Source organism: Sycon ciliatum, chromosome 12 (genome assembly GCF_964019385.1).
Source record: "Sycon ciliatum chromosome 12, ocSycCili1.1, whole genome shotgun sequence".
NCBI classification, from domain to species: Eukaryota; Metazoa; Porifera; class Calcarea; order Leucosolenida; family Sycettidae; genus Sycon; species Sycon ciliatum.
The window spans coordinates 6,712,243-6,729,949 of record NC_088654.1 but is presented as its reverse complement, the minus strand read 5'-3'; the positions used below and the strand labels follow the sequence as shown (position 1 = coordinate 6,729,949).

The 17,707-nt window shown below is 45.4% G+C and overlaps 2 protein-coding genes across 2 annotated transcripts in view; both read left to right on the top strand.

The window, feature by feature from the left end:
* The window catches only part of LOC135827909 (uncharacterized), a 28,114-nt gene extending 18,198 nt beyond the window's left edge, over positions 1-9,916 (top strand). Inside the window, exons 6-9 of the mRNA XM_065340347.1 lie at positions 807-968; positions 1,637-1,722; positions 8,674-8,683; positions 9,759-9,916. Coding sequence (XP_065196419.1) covers positions 807-968; positions 1,637-1,722; positions 8,674-8,683; positions 9,759-9,916 — 416 coding nt within the window. The remainder of the gene's footprint in view (positions 1-806; positions 969-1,636; positions 1,723-8,673; positions 8,684-9,758) is intronic.
* A 6,288-nt stretch (positions 9,917-16,204) lies between these two features.
* LOC135828557 (uncharacterized) overlaps positions 16,205-17,707 on the top strand; it is a 5,789-nt gene continuing 4,286 nt past the window's right edge. Inside the window, exon 1 of the mRNA XM_065340995.1 lies at positions 16,205-16,769. Coding sequence (XP_065197067.1) covers positions 16,545-16,769 — 225 coding nt within the window. The 5' untranslated portion in view covers positions 16,205-16,544. The remainder of the gene's footprint in view (positions 16,770-17,707) is intronic.

Here is a 17,707-nt window from a genome sequence, read left to right as displayed (position 1 = left end):
TTGTTGTTGTTGTTGATTTCTATTTTACTTCGCAAGGCCAAACGGGCAATGGTGCCCAATTCTATCGAAGCGAATTTCAAAAGGGAGAGAGCTACGGGGAGAGAGAGAGAGCGAGAGAGAGAGAGAGAGAGAGAGAGAGAGAGAGAGAGAGAGAGAGAGAGAGAGAGAGAGAGAGAGAGAGAGAGAGAGAGAGAGAGAGAGAGAGAGAGAGAGAGAGAGAGAGAGAGAGAGAGAGAGAGAGAGAGAGAGAGAGAGAGAGAGAGAGAGAGAGAGGGAGGGAGGGAGGGAGGGAGGGAGGGAGGGAGGGAGGGAGGGAGGGAGGGAGGGAGGGAGGGAGGGAGGGAGGGAGGGAGGGAGGGAGGGAGGAGAGAGAGAGAGAGAGAGAGACAGAGAGAGAGAGAGAGAGAGGAAGGGAGAGAGCGAGAGCGAGAGAGAGAGAGAGAGAGAGAGAGAGAGAGAGAGAGAGAGAGAGAGAGAGAGAGAGAGAGAGAGAGAGAGAGAGAGAGAGAGAGAGAGAGAGAGAGAGAGAGAGAGAGAGAGAGAGAGAGGGAGGGAGGGAGATGATAAGCAATTTTGCAGCGTCAACAGAGCGATTTTGCAGTGTCAATAGAGCGATTTTGAAGCGTCAACAGAGGGAAAACAGAGAGTTCATAGGCTCACAAGCACGCAGAGAAGAGTAAATGACTTGGTGTGTGGACGGGAAAAGTCAGCCAGATCATTCATTGCAAGGTGTAGGGGATGGAGGCAAGCTTAAATTGCTGGGCAGCCTTGATCTCCCATATGTGCGTGTTCTTTCTTGCCAACAGGCTGTAAAGTTGCATCAGACATTGCCAACCGCTACATGAAGGTTTACAGGGATGGTTCAGTTGTTTGCAAACCAGGCTACTGGACTTATTATTACCAGAATACCGAACCGTTTTGCAATCACGCACGGGGGGATGTGTGGTGGACTATTGGCAAATGTGTCTGTAAGTTGTCTGGTGTCCAATTAATATTATGTGTGCTAGTCGCCCAGTATTTTCATTATCATCAAATTCATCACAGTTGGAACGTACTTCGTTAGATAGTTCATGTGTGTTGCGTGTTTATTTTGCCCATACTTATGATTTCCGCCAAATTTGGTGTGCCTGCCATTCGAAGATGCCGAGACCTCTGGTTGGTTGAGCATGGCAAGCCCCACCAGCACCATCTCAGCCCACGCTAGCCCCATGTGCCTGCCGGGGAGTTGTGCATCTTGTAAAAAATGGTTTTAGTGTGGTCGTGTAAAAGAATTAACTGCTTACAAAAATGAACGCTCATATTTTCACAATCATAATATGGGTTTCAACTTGAACCTGGTACTAGGGCTGAAACAATCGTTCAATAACTCCTAACGATCAACCAATATCCATGAACCTTGGAAGGCCATTGGTTAGCGCTATCAAGCAGTGCTCAAGCCGACTTTCATGCCGTGGAATGTCTCAGTACTCCGTGTTAGTTTTGTGCTAGATTGTGCGCGTCTGGCTGTTCAAAATCTGGTTGAGTTGGTGGACTCGATCGCATAACTTGTGCCCACAGTTTCCAAGCTACAAAAAAAATGGTTTCCACCTTATCAGTCACTTCAGTCCTTGTCTTGCCTTTTTTTTCCTTTCTGCAGCGACAATCAAGTGGATTACTGGATCTCTATTTACGTTGTACATGCACGGCCAAGGCGACAATCTACACGACGATGTTGACGGAGCCGTCAGTGTGTGTAGTAATGCAAACGGTAAACTAGCAGGTTTTACTGCTAGTGAGGCAGAAAGTGTGGCTAGTACTTTTGAGTGGTACACACCGTGGACACTGTATGGTAGTCCCAATCACTTCTATTATAAAAGTGGGAAAGGAGCCAATCTTGAAAATTACACTATTCCTGTCCCCGAACATCAAAATCATCCAAGGAAAATTGTCTGCTTGGTCGGTAAGAACGCTATTAATTTTTCTAGATCAGATCAATTCTGTAGGTTTGCTCCAACAGTTCAATGTACAAATAAGGAGAGGGACGACGGAAAGAGAGAGTCGAAACAGAGCAGGAAAGAAGTGCGGGTAGACTTGGAGAAATACCACTTGGAGTCCGTGTGCTTCTGGAAAGGTGTGTTGGAAAATAAACCGTTGTGTTGTTCAATTTTTGAAAGGAGAGAGGTGATATACCCAAATAATCGTCGTTGAAAGACAAAACAAGGTGTTTAGAAAACTATCCTACATTCATATCCTCAACAAGATTTGGAGAAAGCAGGGCGGGCATATCACATAAGTAGCAGGGAGGGCATATAACATATGCGGTGAGCTTGAAGAAACCATACTGTTCTCTACTAGCTTTTGCTCGTTTTCGTTGCGCTTGCCTTCCCCTCTTTGGTCTTTTCCATAACCTTGAACCTTCCAAGTTGGAAGGCTGTCGGTTAGCGCTACGGAGATGTGTTAAAGTTAGGTGTCAGGACGTCGAATGTCTCAGTACTCTGTCAGTTTTGTGCCTAGTTATTGCACTTTCTGACTGTATATAGTATCATGTTACAGTGATGGAGAGTTACTCTAAACTCGTATCCATATGTCCTTTTCTGTTCTCTACTATGATTACTTTTTTTGAATCAGCGGACTATAGGCAATTGCCTGCATGCTGTGTAATCAACTGAAATTCCATTATTCTGTTCAGATAACGAGAGAGCTTGGAAGCTCAGGGCCCTACGCTATGCTTTTTTGCCTTGATGACCAAGACAAAAAACGCATAAGGATGTTATAAATTCTTTAAAAATCCTTTTTTTTAAGAAATAACCTGGGATTCAAACCCGCACTATCGCGCGCCCTGCATGCATCCCCCGATACACTTCGCATACATACTAATTCTTCCAAGTTGTTTCACATTGTGATCTTGCATTTGAAAACCCTATTTGAATATGAATTGTGGCCAGCCGTCTTTGATGGCACGGTACGGTAGGGGATAGGTACGGGACAGGTACGATCGAGGGTAATACGACACCGTCTCCCGTACTGTACCGTACCATCAAACACAGCTGGCCACATACAGCTGCCCGCAATGTTCAAATAGGGCTTTCAAACGCAAGATAATGACGTGAAGCAACTTGGAAGAATGGGTATGAATGCGAAGTGTATGGGGGAATGCATGTAGGGCGATAGTGCGGGTTCGAATCCCAGGATATAATAATAATAATAATAATAATAATAATAATAATAATAATAATAATAATAATAATAATAGCACATTTCGCGTAGTAGAGCACTAAATAAAGAAATTCAGTGTTTTTTCCGCTTCTGTCTTGTGAGCATCATCAGCTAGGTGTAGTAGAATCTGATACCGATTTCTCGCCGGGTGTCGAGCTGCACAGTTTCCTCCAGTCTGTCTTGTCTGCTGCTTGTTGTCGGCACCTGGAAAGGTCTTCCATGGTCTTCATTGGCACACCCAGCTTATTCAGCTGAGCAACCAGACTTGTGGCCAGTGTCAACCTTGGCCGTCCACGAGGTGCTTTGTTGCCCTTGTCAAAATAGCCGCTCATGGCTACTTGCGGTGGCGTGTCCGTGTCCATCCGTAGCACATGACCGGTCATTCGTAGTCGCCTACATGCAACTGAATCCCAGGATATGCCTGAAAAAAATAGGAGAATTGAAAAATGTATAGCATCCTATGCTTTTTTGCCGTCAGATACGGATAGCGCCAGGCGTGACACAAACAAACAAACAAACACACAAACACACAAATACCAAACGAGAGAGCTTGGAAGCTCAGGGCCCTACGCTATGGTTTTTTGCCTTGATGACCTAGACAAAAAAAAAGCATAGGGATGTTATAAATTCTTAAAAAAATTCTTTTTTTTAAGACATAACCTGGGATTCGAACCCGCACTATCGCGCCCTGCATGCATCCCCGATACACTTCGCATACATACTAATTCTTCCATGTTGCTTCACATTATGATCTTGCATTTGAAAGCCCTATTTGAATATGCATTGTGGCCAGCCGTCTTTGATGGTACGGTACGAATAGGTACGGGACAGGTACGATCGAGGGTAATACGACACCGTCTCCCGTACCGTACCATCAAACACAGCTGGCCACATACAGCTGCCCGCAATATTCAAATAGGGCTTTCAAACGCAAGATCATAACGTGAAGCAACTTGGAAGAATGGGTATGAATGCATGTAGGGCGATAGTGCGGGTTCGAATCCCAGGATATGCCTGAAAAAAAAATAGGAGAATTGAAAAATTTATTACATCCCTATGATTTTTTGCCGTCAGATACGGGATAGCGCCAGGCGTGACACAAACAAACAAACAAACACACAAACAAACAAATACCAAATTAAAGCTGTGTGGACCCTGGCTAGCGCCAGACGTTACTGAAGTAACGTCTTCTGCATAGCTACGGGAATTAAAGCTGTGTGGACCCTGGCTAGCGCCAGACGTTACTGAAGTAACGTCTTCTGCATAGCTACGGGAATAAATATCTGATATAGCTCTGCACTGGTTGTACCCTACCTCCACTTCATAACGCCGCTATTAATCCCATATTCTTTCTCCCCGACACGAGCACCAAAACCGCCTCCACCAATCACCGCCAGCACGGGACCTATACAAAAACGAAAACAATGACTAGGTGTAGGAAAGACGATACCAACACCGATACATTGCCATACGGCCATGGCCAACTGCTCCTGCCTCAAGCCTCCCCCACGTCCATCCCAAGAAAAAAACTATGTCCTCAGCACTAACTTGGTGTTTTGACACATTTTTTCTAATTTCAAAAAATGTAGAACTTTCTCTCTGCATGGAGACAAACTTCCTTCTGCCAGCGGAGAGGGCTCAACACAATAATATGGAGCACTATTACAAACAAAAGACACAACAGAGGTTTACAGATTTGTCACAAGTCAGAGTTTCTTGCTCAATGCAATCAATGAAATCAATGCACAGCTATAGTCGCCTGATGATTGCATTGAGCAAGGAACTTTCTCTCTATGTACAGAATACACCGGACCTTGTTTAAGACGACCGCTCAAGGGACTTTTAAAGTGTGGTCTCTGTAAACAGGTGGTCTTCTTATCCAGGGTCATTTGACTGGGAACGGCATCCCTTGGTCCTGGCTGCAGGGGTCTTCTAGGACAGGTGGTCGCCTTATCCGAGTGGTCGCCTTGACAGGTTTTACTGTAGTAGTAACCACCAATGTCATAGTGTTTATGGGAATCTAAACACTGCTATAAAACCAAGGCGTAGCCGAGGTTTTTATAGACAGCGTTTAGTGTTTATTCTACTTGCAATGTATACCGAGCTTCGTTTTCGGCCTGAAATACTGATCCAAAATGGCTATTTTAGTATCCCTGTATGGGTTTTTTTTACTAGAGCCACGTACATGTAAACCCGTCATGTGTGAGCCATGAATAAGGGGAGTGGTGGCGTGGTCTGGGATGCTCTGCCGACCTTGGGTCTCGGCTTCATCACAACCAGGCGCGCCAATAGCAGAGAGAGAAAGAGAGGGAGAGAGAGAGAGACATAGACAGAGAGAGAGAGAGAGAGAGAGAGAGAGAGATGGAGAGAGAGGTATAGTATACTATTATGTGTAGGCAGCATTGCGTGTTGCAGACCTAAGACACATTTTCCAACCAACTTCTGCATCAACACCCTGGTGGCTGGGTGGTCAAGATAGGTGCTTGGGAATCTTAGGGTCGGAGGTTTTGATTCCTGCTGAAACTTTCTTCTATTCTATTTTTCTCTTTTTAATTGGAGAGAAAATTTCCAAATCCCTTGAAAGTCGAAAAGTTACAACCTCTAAGTGGGCAATATACCGGTAGCAAAGAAAGGGAAATAAAAAAAGGAATTAGTGGAGGTTAATATGAGCTGGGTATAAACCATTTCAAATACCAGTTTATATACCAGTCTATACAGCAGTCTGTATTCTCTTCATCAAAGTACTATGTCGTACGGAAAATGGGAGTCTGGAGTGTTATGTGGGGGAGAGAGGGGAGTTTGTATTCAAGCTCAGTAAAAACAGATAAACTCTGTTATTGTTCCTTCATACCAAATCACCCATGCGGTGGTGGTATTCCAACTGGTGATCATCACGGGAAAACAATCTCGGTACACTTACCCACTTTCTTTGCCTTGACGTGTATATGGAATATGAGTGCGCAGTTGTATTGCTATTTTTAAAGTACATTTTTTATTATTTTTTTATTTATTTATTACAGCATCTCATAGCACAGTGAGAACACCGGCCAATACAAAGAGAGAGGGTGTTTGATTATTTATATCTTGTTATTCGTTGAATTATCTTTGCCAGTAAATCCTTCTAATAAGATGGCAACGGAAAAGTTTTAAAAGGATACATAACCTGTAGACAGGGTGTGGGTATTGCGTGTGCAACTTGCCATATTTATCGCGTTGATTTCATTTCGTCTCCACGAAAACTGTTTGAATGAAGTAGAGTTAAGAATTCGCCCTCCTTCTGCAGGTATCGGTGTGATCAAGAGTACATAACCAAGAGTGTGCAACTCGACGATCCCCCAGCCCAGGGCGGAATTTTTTTATGACATCAGTCTTTGGCGGTGGTTTGGCTCACTGATGCCACCATGCGTAGCCAGGGATCAAAGTACAAAGAATTTGTACATTACGGCTACGGTAGTCGAAGCAGAACAACGGACAATAGATCGATGTGTCTTGAACCCGACGCACTCTCACCATATCTACAAAACAAGCGCGGGAAAGCATACCCACTTCATCATACTTCTGCCAAAGAGTGACACAATAAAAAAATTTTCGCCGTGGGTGAACCCATCGCAGCTCAAGATAGGCGCTCTTGGTTATGTACTCTTGGGTGTCGTGTGTGTCTTCAACTCACTAATCCTGTCTACCCTTGAATCTTGCCCGTGCAGAATGTAAAGTTGACCCGTCACAGCTCACTCTGCCAGGGTACGTTTCCATTGACAGCAAGACATGGGATGTTGTCTGTCAAACCGGGTACCATGTTCACGTTCTGAGAAGCGCAGTGACTTGTGGACAAGATGGCTTCTGGAAGAACTTACCGTCTTGCATCAGTAAGTGCCTGTTCCCGCTGGAAGGAGGTGTTTGGATTGTTGTGTTACGCACCAAATAATAGCACAGGCAATTCGCAAGGAGGGAAATGAAATTGCAACTGTGACACGAGGAAAACATATCTGATTAGATAATTCGCGCCATTCTGAAGACTGGACTCTACACTTGACCTGCTCACAACTGCCATCCAAAGAACACACGAGTAATCCATAGAACCTTCGGCAATTAGTTCGTTATAGCAGAAGTTCGTTATAACAGAAATGCACTCACACCATGCAAGGAGCAAGTCATGACTGGAAAGAGGCCCATGATGGCATGGGTGCACTTGGTTTACATGCCGACCTACAAGATTTGGTTCGTTATAAACGAAAACTCTTTGCTATAAAGGGTCAATTTTGTATGGGTTTAAACAGGGACATGGACAAGGGTTCGCTTTATCATGAAATTTGCTATATGCGAGTTCGTTTTAAGTGCCACTAGCCACTAGCCAGTGTTTCTCCCGGTTTATTGCACCCACTCTGATTGATAACACACACCGGTAGTACTGTCTCTCTCTCTCTCTTATTGGCTAGGGCCATCGTGAGAATAAAGATAATAATATAAAGTGGACTCGGCTGTACACTGAGCAGCGTGGACATGACACATCAAGACTCTACACTCAGCGTCACAACACATAACCGCCAAGGACCGTACACTCAGCGCCCCGGGCAAGCCACAGAAAACTAATAGTAGAGAGGTTCTGCCAAACGAAATTTCGAACGAAGTTTCGCGACAGTCCTTGCGAAAGTGTGTACGAATTTTCGCACGAACTTTGTGTTCTGCACATTTTCGTAGTTTGCACGTGCCAAGTGCACGTAGCCATGACCCAATCTCACGAAATTTCCTATGAAACTTCATTTCGCGTTCCCTGCAAGTGTCGCGTCCAAAGTTGCGAAAGTCCGTGCGAAGTTTCACTCTTCATGACGTAGAGCGAAAGTTTGTACGCATTTTCGTTTTGCAGAACCTCTCTAGTAACGAAGATTGGAAGCCGATTTGCAAGGATTTCGAACATAGATTTCTTCGCTCAATATAACATGTTACAGTGATGGCTGCGTCCCTTCAGCCTGTGTGAGTTTCAAAGTCTGAAGAAAACGTTGACCAAACGATGCTGGGATGACGCCTACACCATACTAGTCCATAGGTCAGTGGTAGAGCATTGCTGGCCATAAACAAGGGTCCCTGGTTCGAGTCCTGGTTGAGACACTCAATTTTGTCTTCAGAATTTTCCCTTTAAAAATTTTCCTCAAACTTAGCAGTAACCTAGCAACAGTCGCGTATGCATATCGGGGCTCACCACGTGCTAGTTTATACGTGAAGTGTGTGGGTTACAGTGAGGGCTGCGTCCCACCCGCCTGTGTGGACTCACAGGAAGCGTGAGTTTCAAAGTCTGATAATATTGAACCTGCTTGGATGAAAACCACCCCATGGGTTAGCGGCAGAGCATCGCTGGCCATAAGTGATGGTCCTCATTCGAGTCCTTACCTTTTTCTCTATTTTTTATACCATTCCTTCAGACGTATGAGTACCAAAGCGATTATAGTTTTTGTTTTTGTTTTTGCATTTTTGTCTGCCCAGGAGACACTGTGTAAGATAAATCAGACCGGTTTGTCGGCAATGTCGACGAGTATTCCCAACATGGAAGAGTATTCGCAATGTGGAAGAGTATTCGCAAGGTGGATGAGCATACCAAAAGTGAATGTGTGTTCTTTGTGGGAAGTTGAATTTGCTATTAATATTTTATCTACGCTTTCATTATCTTTCTCTGCATGTCAGCCCGTAAACGTACTAGGAGATATTTACTGTCTGATAATACAATTCCTATCGCATGTGTCTACTATGTAATGCATGTCATGCACTGAACTATAATATTTCTTTCCTGGTTGCCGATGACGTTGTTGAATGCTTGTTCAGCTGACTGTCACCACGGCCAGGCTCGTGTTTTGTTCAAGTACGGTGTAAATGTGGGATTCCATTTCAATTCCTACTCAATTTTCTAAGACATCTTTCATTGTTGTCAAGTTGGAAGAAGCTGTGTTCACAACTGGCGCGTGTACGAGTGAAACAATGTGTTTGTGCGTGTTTTTCCTGGTTTTGTTTTGAAGTCATGCGTGTGGAACGCGCCAAAATGGAATTTCTCACTTGTTGGAATTTTCAGCCCATATCAGGCACCCACCGGCGCACATGCCGGTCACTTTAATTGGCGGAGTAAAAAAGTACTCGGAGACGTTACACGCTCTAAATACGACTCGAATTGCTGTTTCTTTGTGCGTTTGGGCAGGCGTGAACCCTGCGCCAAGTGTGTAAACAGCTTAAGGTTTTGTGTGTGTGTGTGTGTGTGTGTGTGTGTGTGTGTGTGTGTGTGTGTTTATGTCTGGGTGTGTGTGTTTGTGTGCGTTTGTGATTGTGATTGCTATCGGTCATTCTCATGCCCTGGAGATCGTGCTCGTCACAAATGTGTGGCTAAGCGGGCCAAGCCGATTGTCGAGCAGCGAGGGGCTTGTCACTGTGGGGATTGTGGCGTTGGTTTCGTAGCAAGGGTGGTCTAGCTGTGCACCGATATTCCGCGCCTCAGCCTTCCGAGCCCTGTCGAGTCTCTGCACAGGATGCCTGCTCTGCTGCATACTGTGCTGTGTGTGCCTGCTGCTTTTGGACTGTGCAAGGTCGCGGTCGTCACCGGTGCTCGAGGACTGACCCTCGCCCGACTGCCCAGCAGCGTAATCCGTTCACTCATGTACACAGTATTCGTGTGTTCTCGCCGGTTCCGTTTGCTCTACCACCTCCGGCGTCATCAGGCTATGTGGTCCGTCTTCCTCTCTGATGCCCCTCCGGGGCCAACGTGACCCCTGTGGCAGTGGCTCTACAGGACGGGATGTGTGTGCGTGTGTGTATGTGTGTGTGCGTGGGGTGTGTGTGTGTGTGTATGTGTGTGTGTGTGAGTGTGTGTGAAACGGCACAATTGCAAGCCTGGCACGCGACCAACAGTGAGGGAGCGTCTGGAGTTCAAGTTATGCTGTGCATGCGGCAAGAGATATCGCAGGCAGCAGGATCTGCAACAGCATGAGGCCAGATGTTCTGCCGCAAAGCTATGATACTACCCCTTTGTTCCCCTCCTCATGAGGGCAGCTTAGCCGTTTAACGGCACCTGTATGTCAAGGTCAAGGTGTGTGTGTGTGTGTGTGTGTGTGTGTGTGTGTTTGTGTGTGTGTATGCATGCATGTGTGTGGATGGGTGTGTTGATGACCGTGTGTCTCATACGATCAATCAGTTGTTCGGTTGGTTTCTCATTGAGACATTTTGGGTTCAATTCCCGGCAACAATTAGCAAACATATTTTTTATTTATTTTTCTCAGTCTCCTGATTTTTTCCAGCGTTACGGCTGCTAACTTACACACAGTTCCTGCCGAAGTATGTGTTAGGAAAGAGGGGGAAATACCAATAAGATGGGCAGTCGGAACACAACAATTCGGGGTATGCACAAGACTGTAAAAAGGAAAAGGACATGTGGATGTTCCGGCCCGTCCGCCGATTCTGCTCATCCTAAGATGGGCAGGCGCTCATGCCGATCTTAGGATCAGATCAGGTTCCATCAATGGAGATCCCGCGCGCGGGCCTTTTTCACGTGGAATTGTTTTCCCGTGTGTAAATTAAAAACGTGCGTTTATATAATTATATTGGTGCATCTCAAGTCGATCGATCCGAGAATGGGCCACCTCAGTGCCCATCCTAGGATGGGCATTAGCTATTTTGCCAATCTTAGGATGGGCAAAATCCTTGGACGGGACGGAACATGACACCCAGCACCTGAGATGTTGATTCTGGCACGTCAGAGCGTACTGCCTCTGGGAGGTGTTGAATGATTATCATATCGTCTGCACTGAATTATTCTATCTCCTCTGCTTGCCTTCATATACCTGCGTTTTTCTAATCTCCTTATGTTGTCTGATGATTGGTTTTTGCCATGAAACTCTGAGTTACAACAAAAAACAGCCCTATATACTTCCTTTTGTGTACCTCTTGCGTACTACGCTCTGCCCATTCCGGGCATTTGAGCACTATTGCAGGTTAAGGCGCACACCCTCTGTGTAACTAGATACTACAAACAATAAGAGGACAGGGAAAGTGTTCTATCTCCGTGTTTCACGCAATAAGCGATCATCAGAAAACAGTTTTTAACTTGACACTACATGTAGTCAGAAAGTGCAATAACTACAGGCAACTTCTTGTATATACCGGTATTAACCCTTTGGAGTCCGTAACTTTTTTGCTTCCGCAGAATTTGTGGCAGTCACGAAAATGCGCACTCCATTTCCAACATAACTTTGGTTCTACTTCACCGATTTTGAAGATCTTGGGCTCGTTGGAAAGCTCTTGATGAGAGAAATACAATGAGCCCAAACTCGCCAAGAGCACTATTCATTGTCCGCCACAACGCGCCCCAAACGCGAGTCAAGCTCCAGATCTGAGACGAAATTGGTCTCCTGTAGCCATTTCACTGAATCTACCTCGGAACTGTTCAAATGTTTTCGAATAGAAGCTTACCTTGCCGTGACTTCGCGCCGCGCCGGTCCTGGCACTTGCCGCCTGTCATGAAGCCGGGAAAATCCCTTTTTTTCACGCACTGCTGACTCGCAGCACGCAGGGCAGAAAATTCGAAATGTTTGATCGCTCGCCGCTCACTCAAACTTCACCGGAGAGACTTCGGACCTGTTTGAGGCGATAGATGAGAGTTTTCTCTACCATCTAGACCCTTCGATTGTTGAATTTGGTCAAGATTTGGCCGAGAACCGAAAGTTTGACTGCGCCCACATGCATACAAAATGCCCATGGTTCGAAATCGAACCATGGACTCCAAAGGGTTAAAGGCAGAACAACAGAGACCAAAAATCGTTCTCGTAACTCCGAGTTTCGTGTTGATACACACTCATCAGACCATAAAACATAATAATGCTATTTGCTAGTTATATAGGGTAATTCGGAGTTACCAGAAAGATTTTGGTCTCTGTTGTTCTGCCTTGTGTAGTACGCTCTGCCCATTTTGAGGTATTGAGCACTATTTGCAGCAAGGACTCAAGACACTTTGGCAACTAATTGTACATTATTATTGGCTCAACATCCGAGTTTCAAATTCTCCTGTAACATGGACGATTTCCCTTTCCCCTGAGAAGCATTGATAGCCAAAGATCAGTGTGTGCATATGTACATGTATGTGTGTATGCGAGTTCGACCTGTCACAAAACACGATTCCGCAACCAGTCCGGCAGTTTCCACTTTGCCCCAAGACCAGTCACTGGAAAGGAATTTGCACAGTAATATGAAAGTATAGGTTTGTGGTACAAAAAAAGCTGTTGATGGAGCCTCCATTATTAATTTTATTATTCTCAATCCATGGACGACAAACAGTCATGTAGTGTCAACCAATGCAATGAATGAGAGCTACCAGCCGTGGAATAAAAAAGAACAAGAAGGCAAAATGCACGCGCAAAATGTGGACACAAGAGGAGCAGAACAATGAAGACAATAGAGGATTAAATAATTGACGTGGAGACAATAATTTCAAAATAGCAATAAATAGGATCAATTCCGCCGTCATCACTGCACATCAACGAAGTCATGTCGTCTATTTACTTGCATTTATTTTAAGCGGAAATACTCTACTGAAGTACACTTGTAGGAATCAGGTCGACTGAATGATGCTCGGCGCAAGCGCTACGTAGATGTACATGTAGAGTAAAACCTGGTTTAAGCGACCAGCCCAGGGTGCAAGCAAAAGTGGTCGTTAAAGCCAGGTGGTCTTTAGAGCCAGGTCCCACAGTGTCTGTGTATAACTGTAGGTGCATAGAAAAGCGGTCGTTAAGAGCAGGTGGTCGCTAAACACAGAGGTCGCTTACACCAGGTTGTACATGTAACTAGAATCATACCTTCATGACTTCGTTGATGAGTAGGGATGACGGCGGAATTTATCCTATTTATTACGATAGAGGAAATGAGAACAAGAAGTTGATGCGACTTCGGCGATATACTTGGGGAATTGTGTGTTGCTCCCTACATGGGAGCTCGCGCCTTTCCTGCCGACTTGAATTCTCACTTGATTGACTCAGGACTGCCGTCCAGAGCACACGAGAAGTCCATCGAACCTTCCACTCGGCAAACCTGCAAGAAAGCACCACTCCCTGCTCAATACACAGTGTTTCGAGGAATTCACCCCTCATCAGTTGAGCTTGAATAGGGTGAGGAAGATTTTGCCTGAAGAGCACCACTTCTTTAGCTATGATATGACGCAGTGAGCAACAAGTGACATGATTGTATTGCAAATACTAATGAAAAAGAAAAGAAAAAGAAAAAGGCCAAACCCTGCCCAGCCAGTTATGTGGACATACGGGGGTTGCCATGGCAAATAGTACCACTTCTACAGTCATATAATTATGTAGAAGTGGTGCAACCCTCACCAGTTGAGCTTATAGTATTCTCCAGGCGAGAACATCACCAGGGATACAAACTTACAGAGACGCTCCGTTTCCAGCACGACAAACACCTCGTGAACACCAGATAGCAGCGTGAGTTAGTGTCGCTCATAGAGGTGCTGAACAAGCGCTGAAGACCATTGGCCATTCACAACGTTCTTGCATCTAAACCATCTAATTCTCAAGCCCGCGCTGTTGTTGTCGCGTTGGAAACGAAGCGTCTCTGTAAGTTTGTATCCCTGGTGATGTTTTGCCTGTAGAGCACTATAAGTGGTGCTCTTCAGGCACAATCTTCCTCAGCCTACTCAAGCTCAACTGATGAGGGGGGAATTCCCCCAAACACTGTGTATTGAGCAGGGAGTGGTGCTTTCTTGCAGGTTTGCCGAGTGGACGGTTCGATGGACTCTCGTGTGCTCTGGGTACGGTCCGGCGGATTCTACCGGCAGAAAAATTGGCAGAATTCGGTACTTTTTCTGGTACGTTTCATGCATGTTTGGTATGTGGATAAAGAAATGGAGCAGAATTCGAGGAATGTCCACCGTAAGGTTTGTATGGTTCTGCCAAGTTTACTGCTTTTCGAGCAGAATCTGCCACCTTTTCGAGCAGAATCCGCCGGTCCCTAGCTCTGGGCGGCAGTCGTGAGTCAGTCAAGTGAGAATTCAAGTCGGCAAGAAAAGCGCGAGCTCACATGTAGGGAGCAACACACAATTTCCCAGAGGAAATGAGGAAATAAAAAACCTTTTACTGACAGGGGAGTTGTTGGCCTTTATCAATGCTGGTTTGGGAGCTTGCACATCATTGTGAACCTGATGAAGGCAATTTGCCGAAACGTTGGAATGATTATTGTGAAATGAGTTGAACTATTGCAGTGTTAATGGAAGAGAGCGTTTGTGGAAGGCTGTTGTTTAGCGCTTCAGATATGTACAATCATGTATTTGACCTGTAGGTGTCAAGTCATCGAATGTGAGCAAACACACGTTGGTGGCCAAAACGTTGGTCCGACTGTGGCCTGGCCAACTGGACAGGTGGTGCCGGGCCTGCTTGGAATTAAATAAAAAGGAAAAAACACAGATTTGTTCTTATTCCGAAACGAACATATGTCCGTACACTAGCACACGGTGCTGTTGCCTTCGAGTTTCATTCGAGTTTCATTTGAGTTTCATTTGAGTTTCATTCGAGTTTCATTCGAGTTTCATTCGAGTTTCATTCGAGTTTCATTCGAGTTTCATTCGAGTTTCATTCGAGTTTCATTCGAGTTTCATTCGAGTTTCATTCGAGTTTCATTTGAGTTTCATTGATTCGAGTTTCCCTGACTGGAACTGTTACTTGCACAGTTGCAGCTGCGCAAAAAGGTACAACACAGCTCTGACAGCACTACGGTCCGGAATGCCGTCTGATTGCCGAGCGATGCTAGCCTGTCCTGGCTGACACCGTGACACTGGTTTTCAGTCCATGATCACGTAGATCTACTATTCTACTGATGTAGTACATGTACATGTAGTAGATGTACATGTACATGTACAATGTACATGTACAATGTACATGTACATGTACAATGTACATGTACATGTACATTGTACATGTACATGTACATTGTACATGTACAATGTACATGTTGTAGATGGTCAGCAGAACTACATCATGTACTTGACTGGCCTCACTGTACTGGCCCTCACTGTACTGGCCCTCACTGTACTGGCCCTCACTGTACTGGCCCTCACTCCTCAGTCACAGACTCACAGGCCAGCGGGACGGGTGAAAGGAGTTTTCTATTGGTCGGGCCATACCCTCGCCTAGCCTGACCACATAGTCATTACTGTATTACTATTGGCAGTAAACAATTTTACATTTTAAACACAGTACTACTGACAGTTGCAGTGTAAACACATTGCTTTCTCTCTTTCTTGCTTTCTCTCTTCAATTACTTGTGTGTTTATACTGGAATTGTTTTCTGCCCGTAAAAGTGATTTGGTCAGCAGTAACCACACATAATAATAATTGATGTTGTCCAAACAGTTGGTCCAGCCATGACCTAACCTGTCTCTTCACGCGCAGACCTCTCTGTAACCAATGGCAACTACCCTCTACATGACCAAATGCAGTGACCAGTCCAAGGTGCCGCGAGGGGTCGAAAACAAGTCTTGCATTCCGGACGGCACGCGCAGTCGCGCACACACACACAGCGCCTGCAAGAATACGGAGAGTGAGTCATCGCCAAAAAGGAAGCTGTCATTGCCTGTCAAACCCTCTGCTCAACTGACATAATGTTGACATAATCTGTAATGCATAATGCATTAATGCCTGGGGTTACATTGAACTGCAACGGCGGTTACGTCATTTCTTTTTTTATCACGCGATTCTAAAGCCATAAGGCATAAACCTAAAGCGTAGTGTACATGTAGTAGTAGGGCGAGATCTAGTCTAGAGTTCACGCTTCACCGCCTGCTAGCCAGTATAACTTACAGCTAGCTGTACAGCTACAGGTGAAGCTTTAGCCGCGGCTAGCTAGCCATGCCAAGATGACATGCATCGACAGTGAAGCTGGCTACAGCGAGCTGAGCTCGTGGCCTGTGCTGACGATCGGGCGCGCATATAAAACGACCATCATAACTACGTAAGATGTAGTGCTCTTTGAATCCAGTAGGCATTACCGTCTAGTCGGATTCGGTGTGGAGCGAGCAGCGCTCCGGGATTCGTTTTAGCCTTTCTCTAACCTCCTACGCTATACCATTGGTGTACGCCCTGATAGCGGAAAAGCTTTTGATTCTTCTCAAGTGTGTGTACGCCCTGAAAGAGATGTTTTTGGTTTTGATCAACTGACTCTGTAAGACCAGATATTATAACATTAAAAAAAATTTAACGATTTTTTTAATTCGTTTAAAAAATCGTTCGATTCGTTAATACTGCTCTTACGTACAGTAGCTGTGAGTAGGTGTATGCGACCTTATTCGTGTATGATCTACCACTACATTCCACTGGCTCACGATGCAAGGGAAAGTAATGAAACAATTCCAGCGCCTGCTGCGCAACGTCAAGAGCTTCAGCGACGACCAGGTTGAGGTTCTGCTGGACGGTTTGGACTTCGACCAGCCCCTGAAGCACTTCAACATCAGGATTCGGCCGAACGGCGGTCCGTATCGCGGCGGAACGTTCGAGTTCTTTATTTCGCTACAAGACGAGGGTCCTCCCAGGGTGTTCTGTGAAACACAAGTAAGTCGGACTACAGTCAACTTTGCGTATAACGACATTCGGCGGGGCATCAGAAAAGTGTCGTTATTCGCGAAGTGTCGTTATACCCGAAGTCTCATTATATGTATTCAGGTAGAATGGACTGTGCTCTGGGCATGGAAACTCTGTCGTTATTCGCGAATTGTCGTTATATCCGCAGTCGTTATTAGCTAAGTTGACTGTACTTGAATAGAGAGGTTAAAATGCACGTTATTTCCGTCGCGACGTGCAATTCACGTCAAATTTGGCGTAAAACTCCAAAATTTCGACGTGAGCTGCAGGTCACTCGTGGTGTTTTTCGACACGCGAGCCAAATATCGCTAGCTGAACTTACGCGTTACGTCAGAAATAACGTGCATCTTAACCTCTCTACTGAACAAAATCTGACCCTAATTTTTGTCAGCGGTGCGGCCGTGATAAGAACGTATGCTGCCTTAGCCCCAGAGATTTTCAGAGACAATTGTCCATAAGGTCTTACGATTGTGTGTGTGTGGGGGGGGGGGGGGGGGAGAGCAAAAGACAGTGCTAGAACACGAATACTAGAAATGGGCAATGTGCCGGGTCAGTTTCATCTTTGGCTACCACTGTAAAGCGCGAAATTTTCGCGGCGTTTTTAGTTCGCGTTTTCAGAATCCGGACAGGTTTGCTGCGAGGTTTTAATTTTGCGATTGCAGAATGGCATTCTTGCTAAACCTGTGGCATTCTTGCTAAACCTTTCATGGATCTCCTTTTGGCGCTGTCTAAATTTCGCGATTTCCACGCAGTCGCGAATTTCGCACGAAGTAGACAATCGCAATATTTTCACGGTTTACAGTAGAGTAAAACCTGTCAAGGCGACCGCTCGGATAAGGCGACCACCTGTCGTTGAAGACCACTGAAACCGGGACTAAGTTAGTAGTAGTAGTAGTATTCTTTTATTT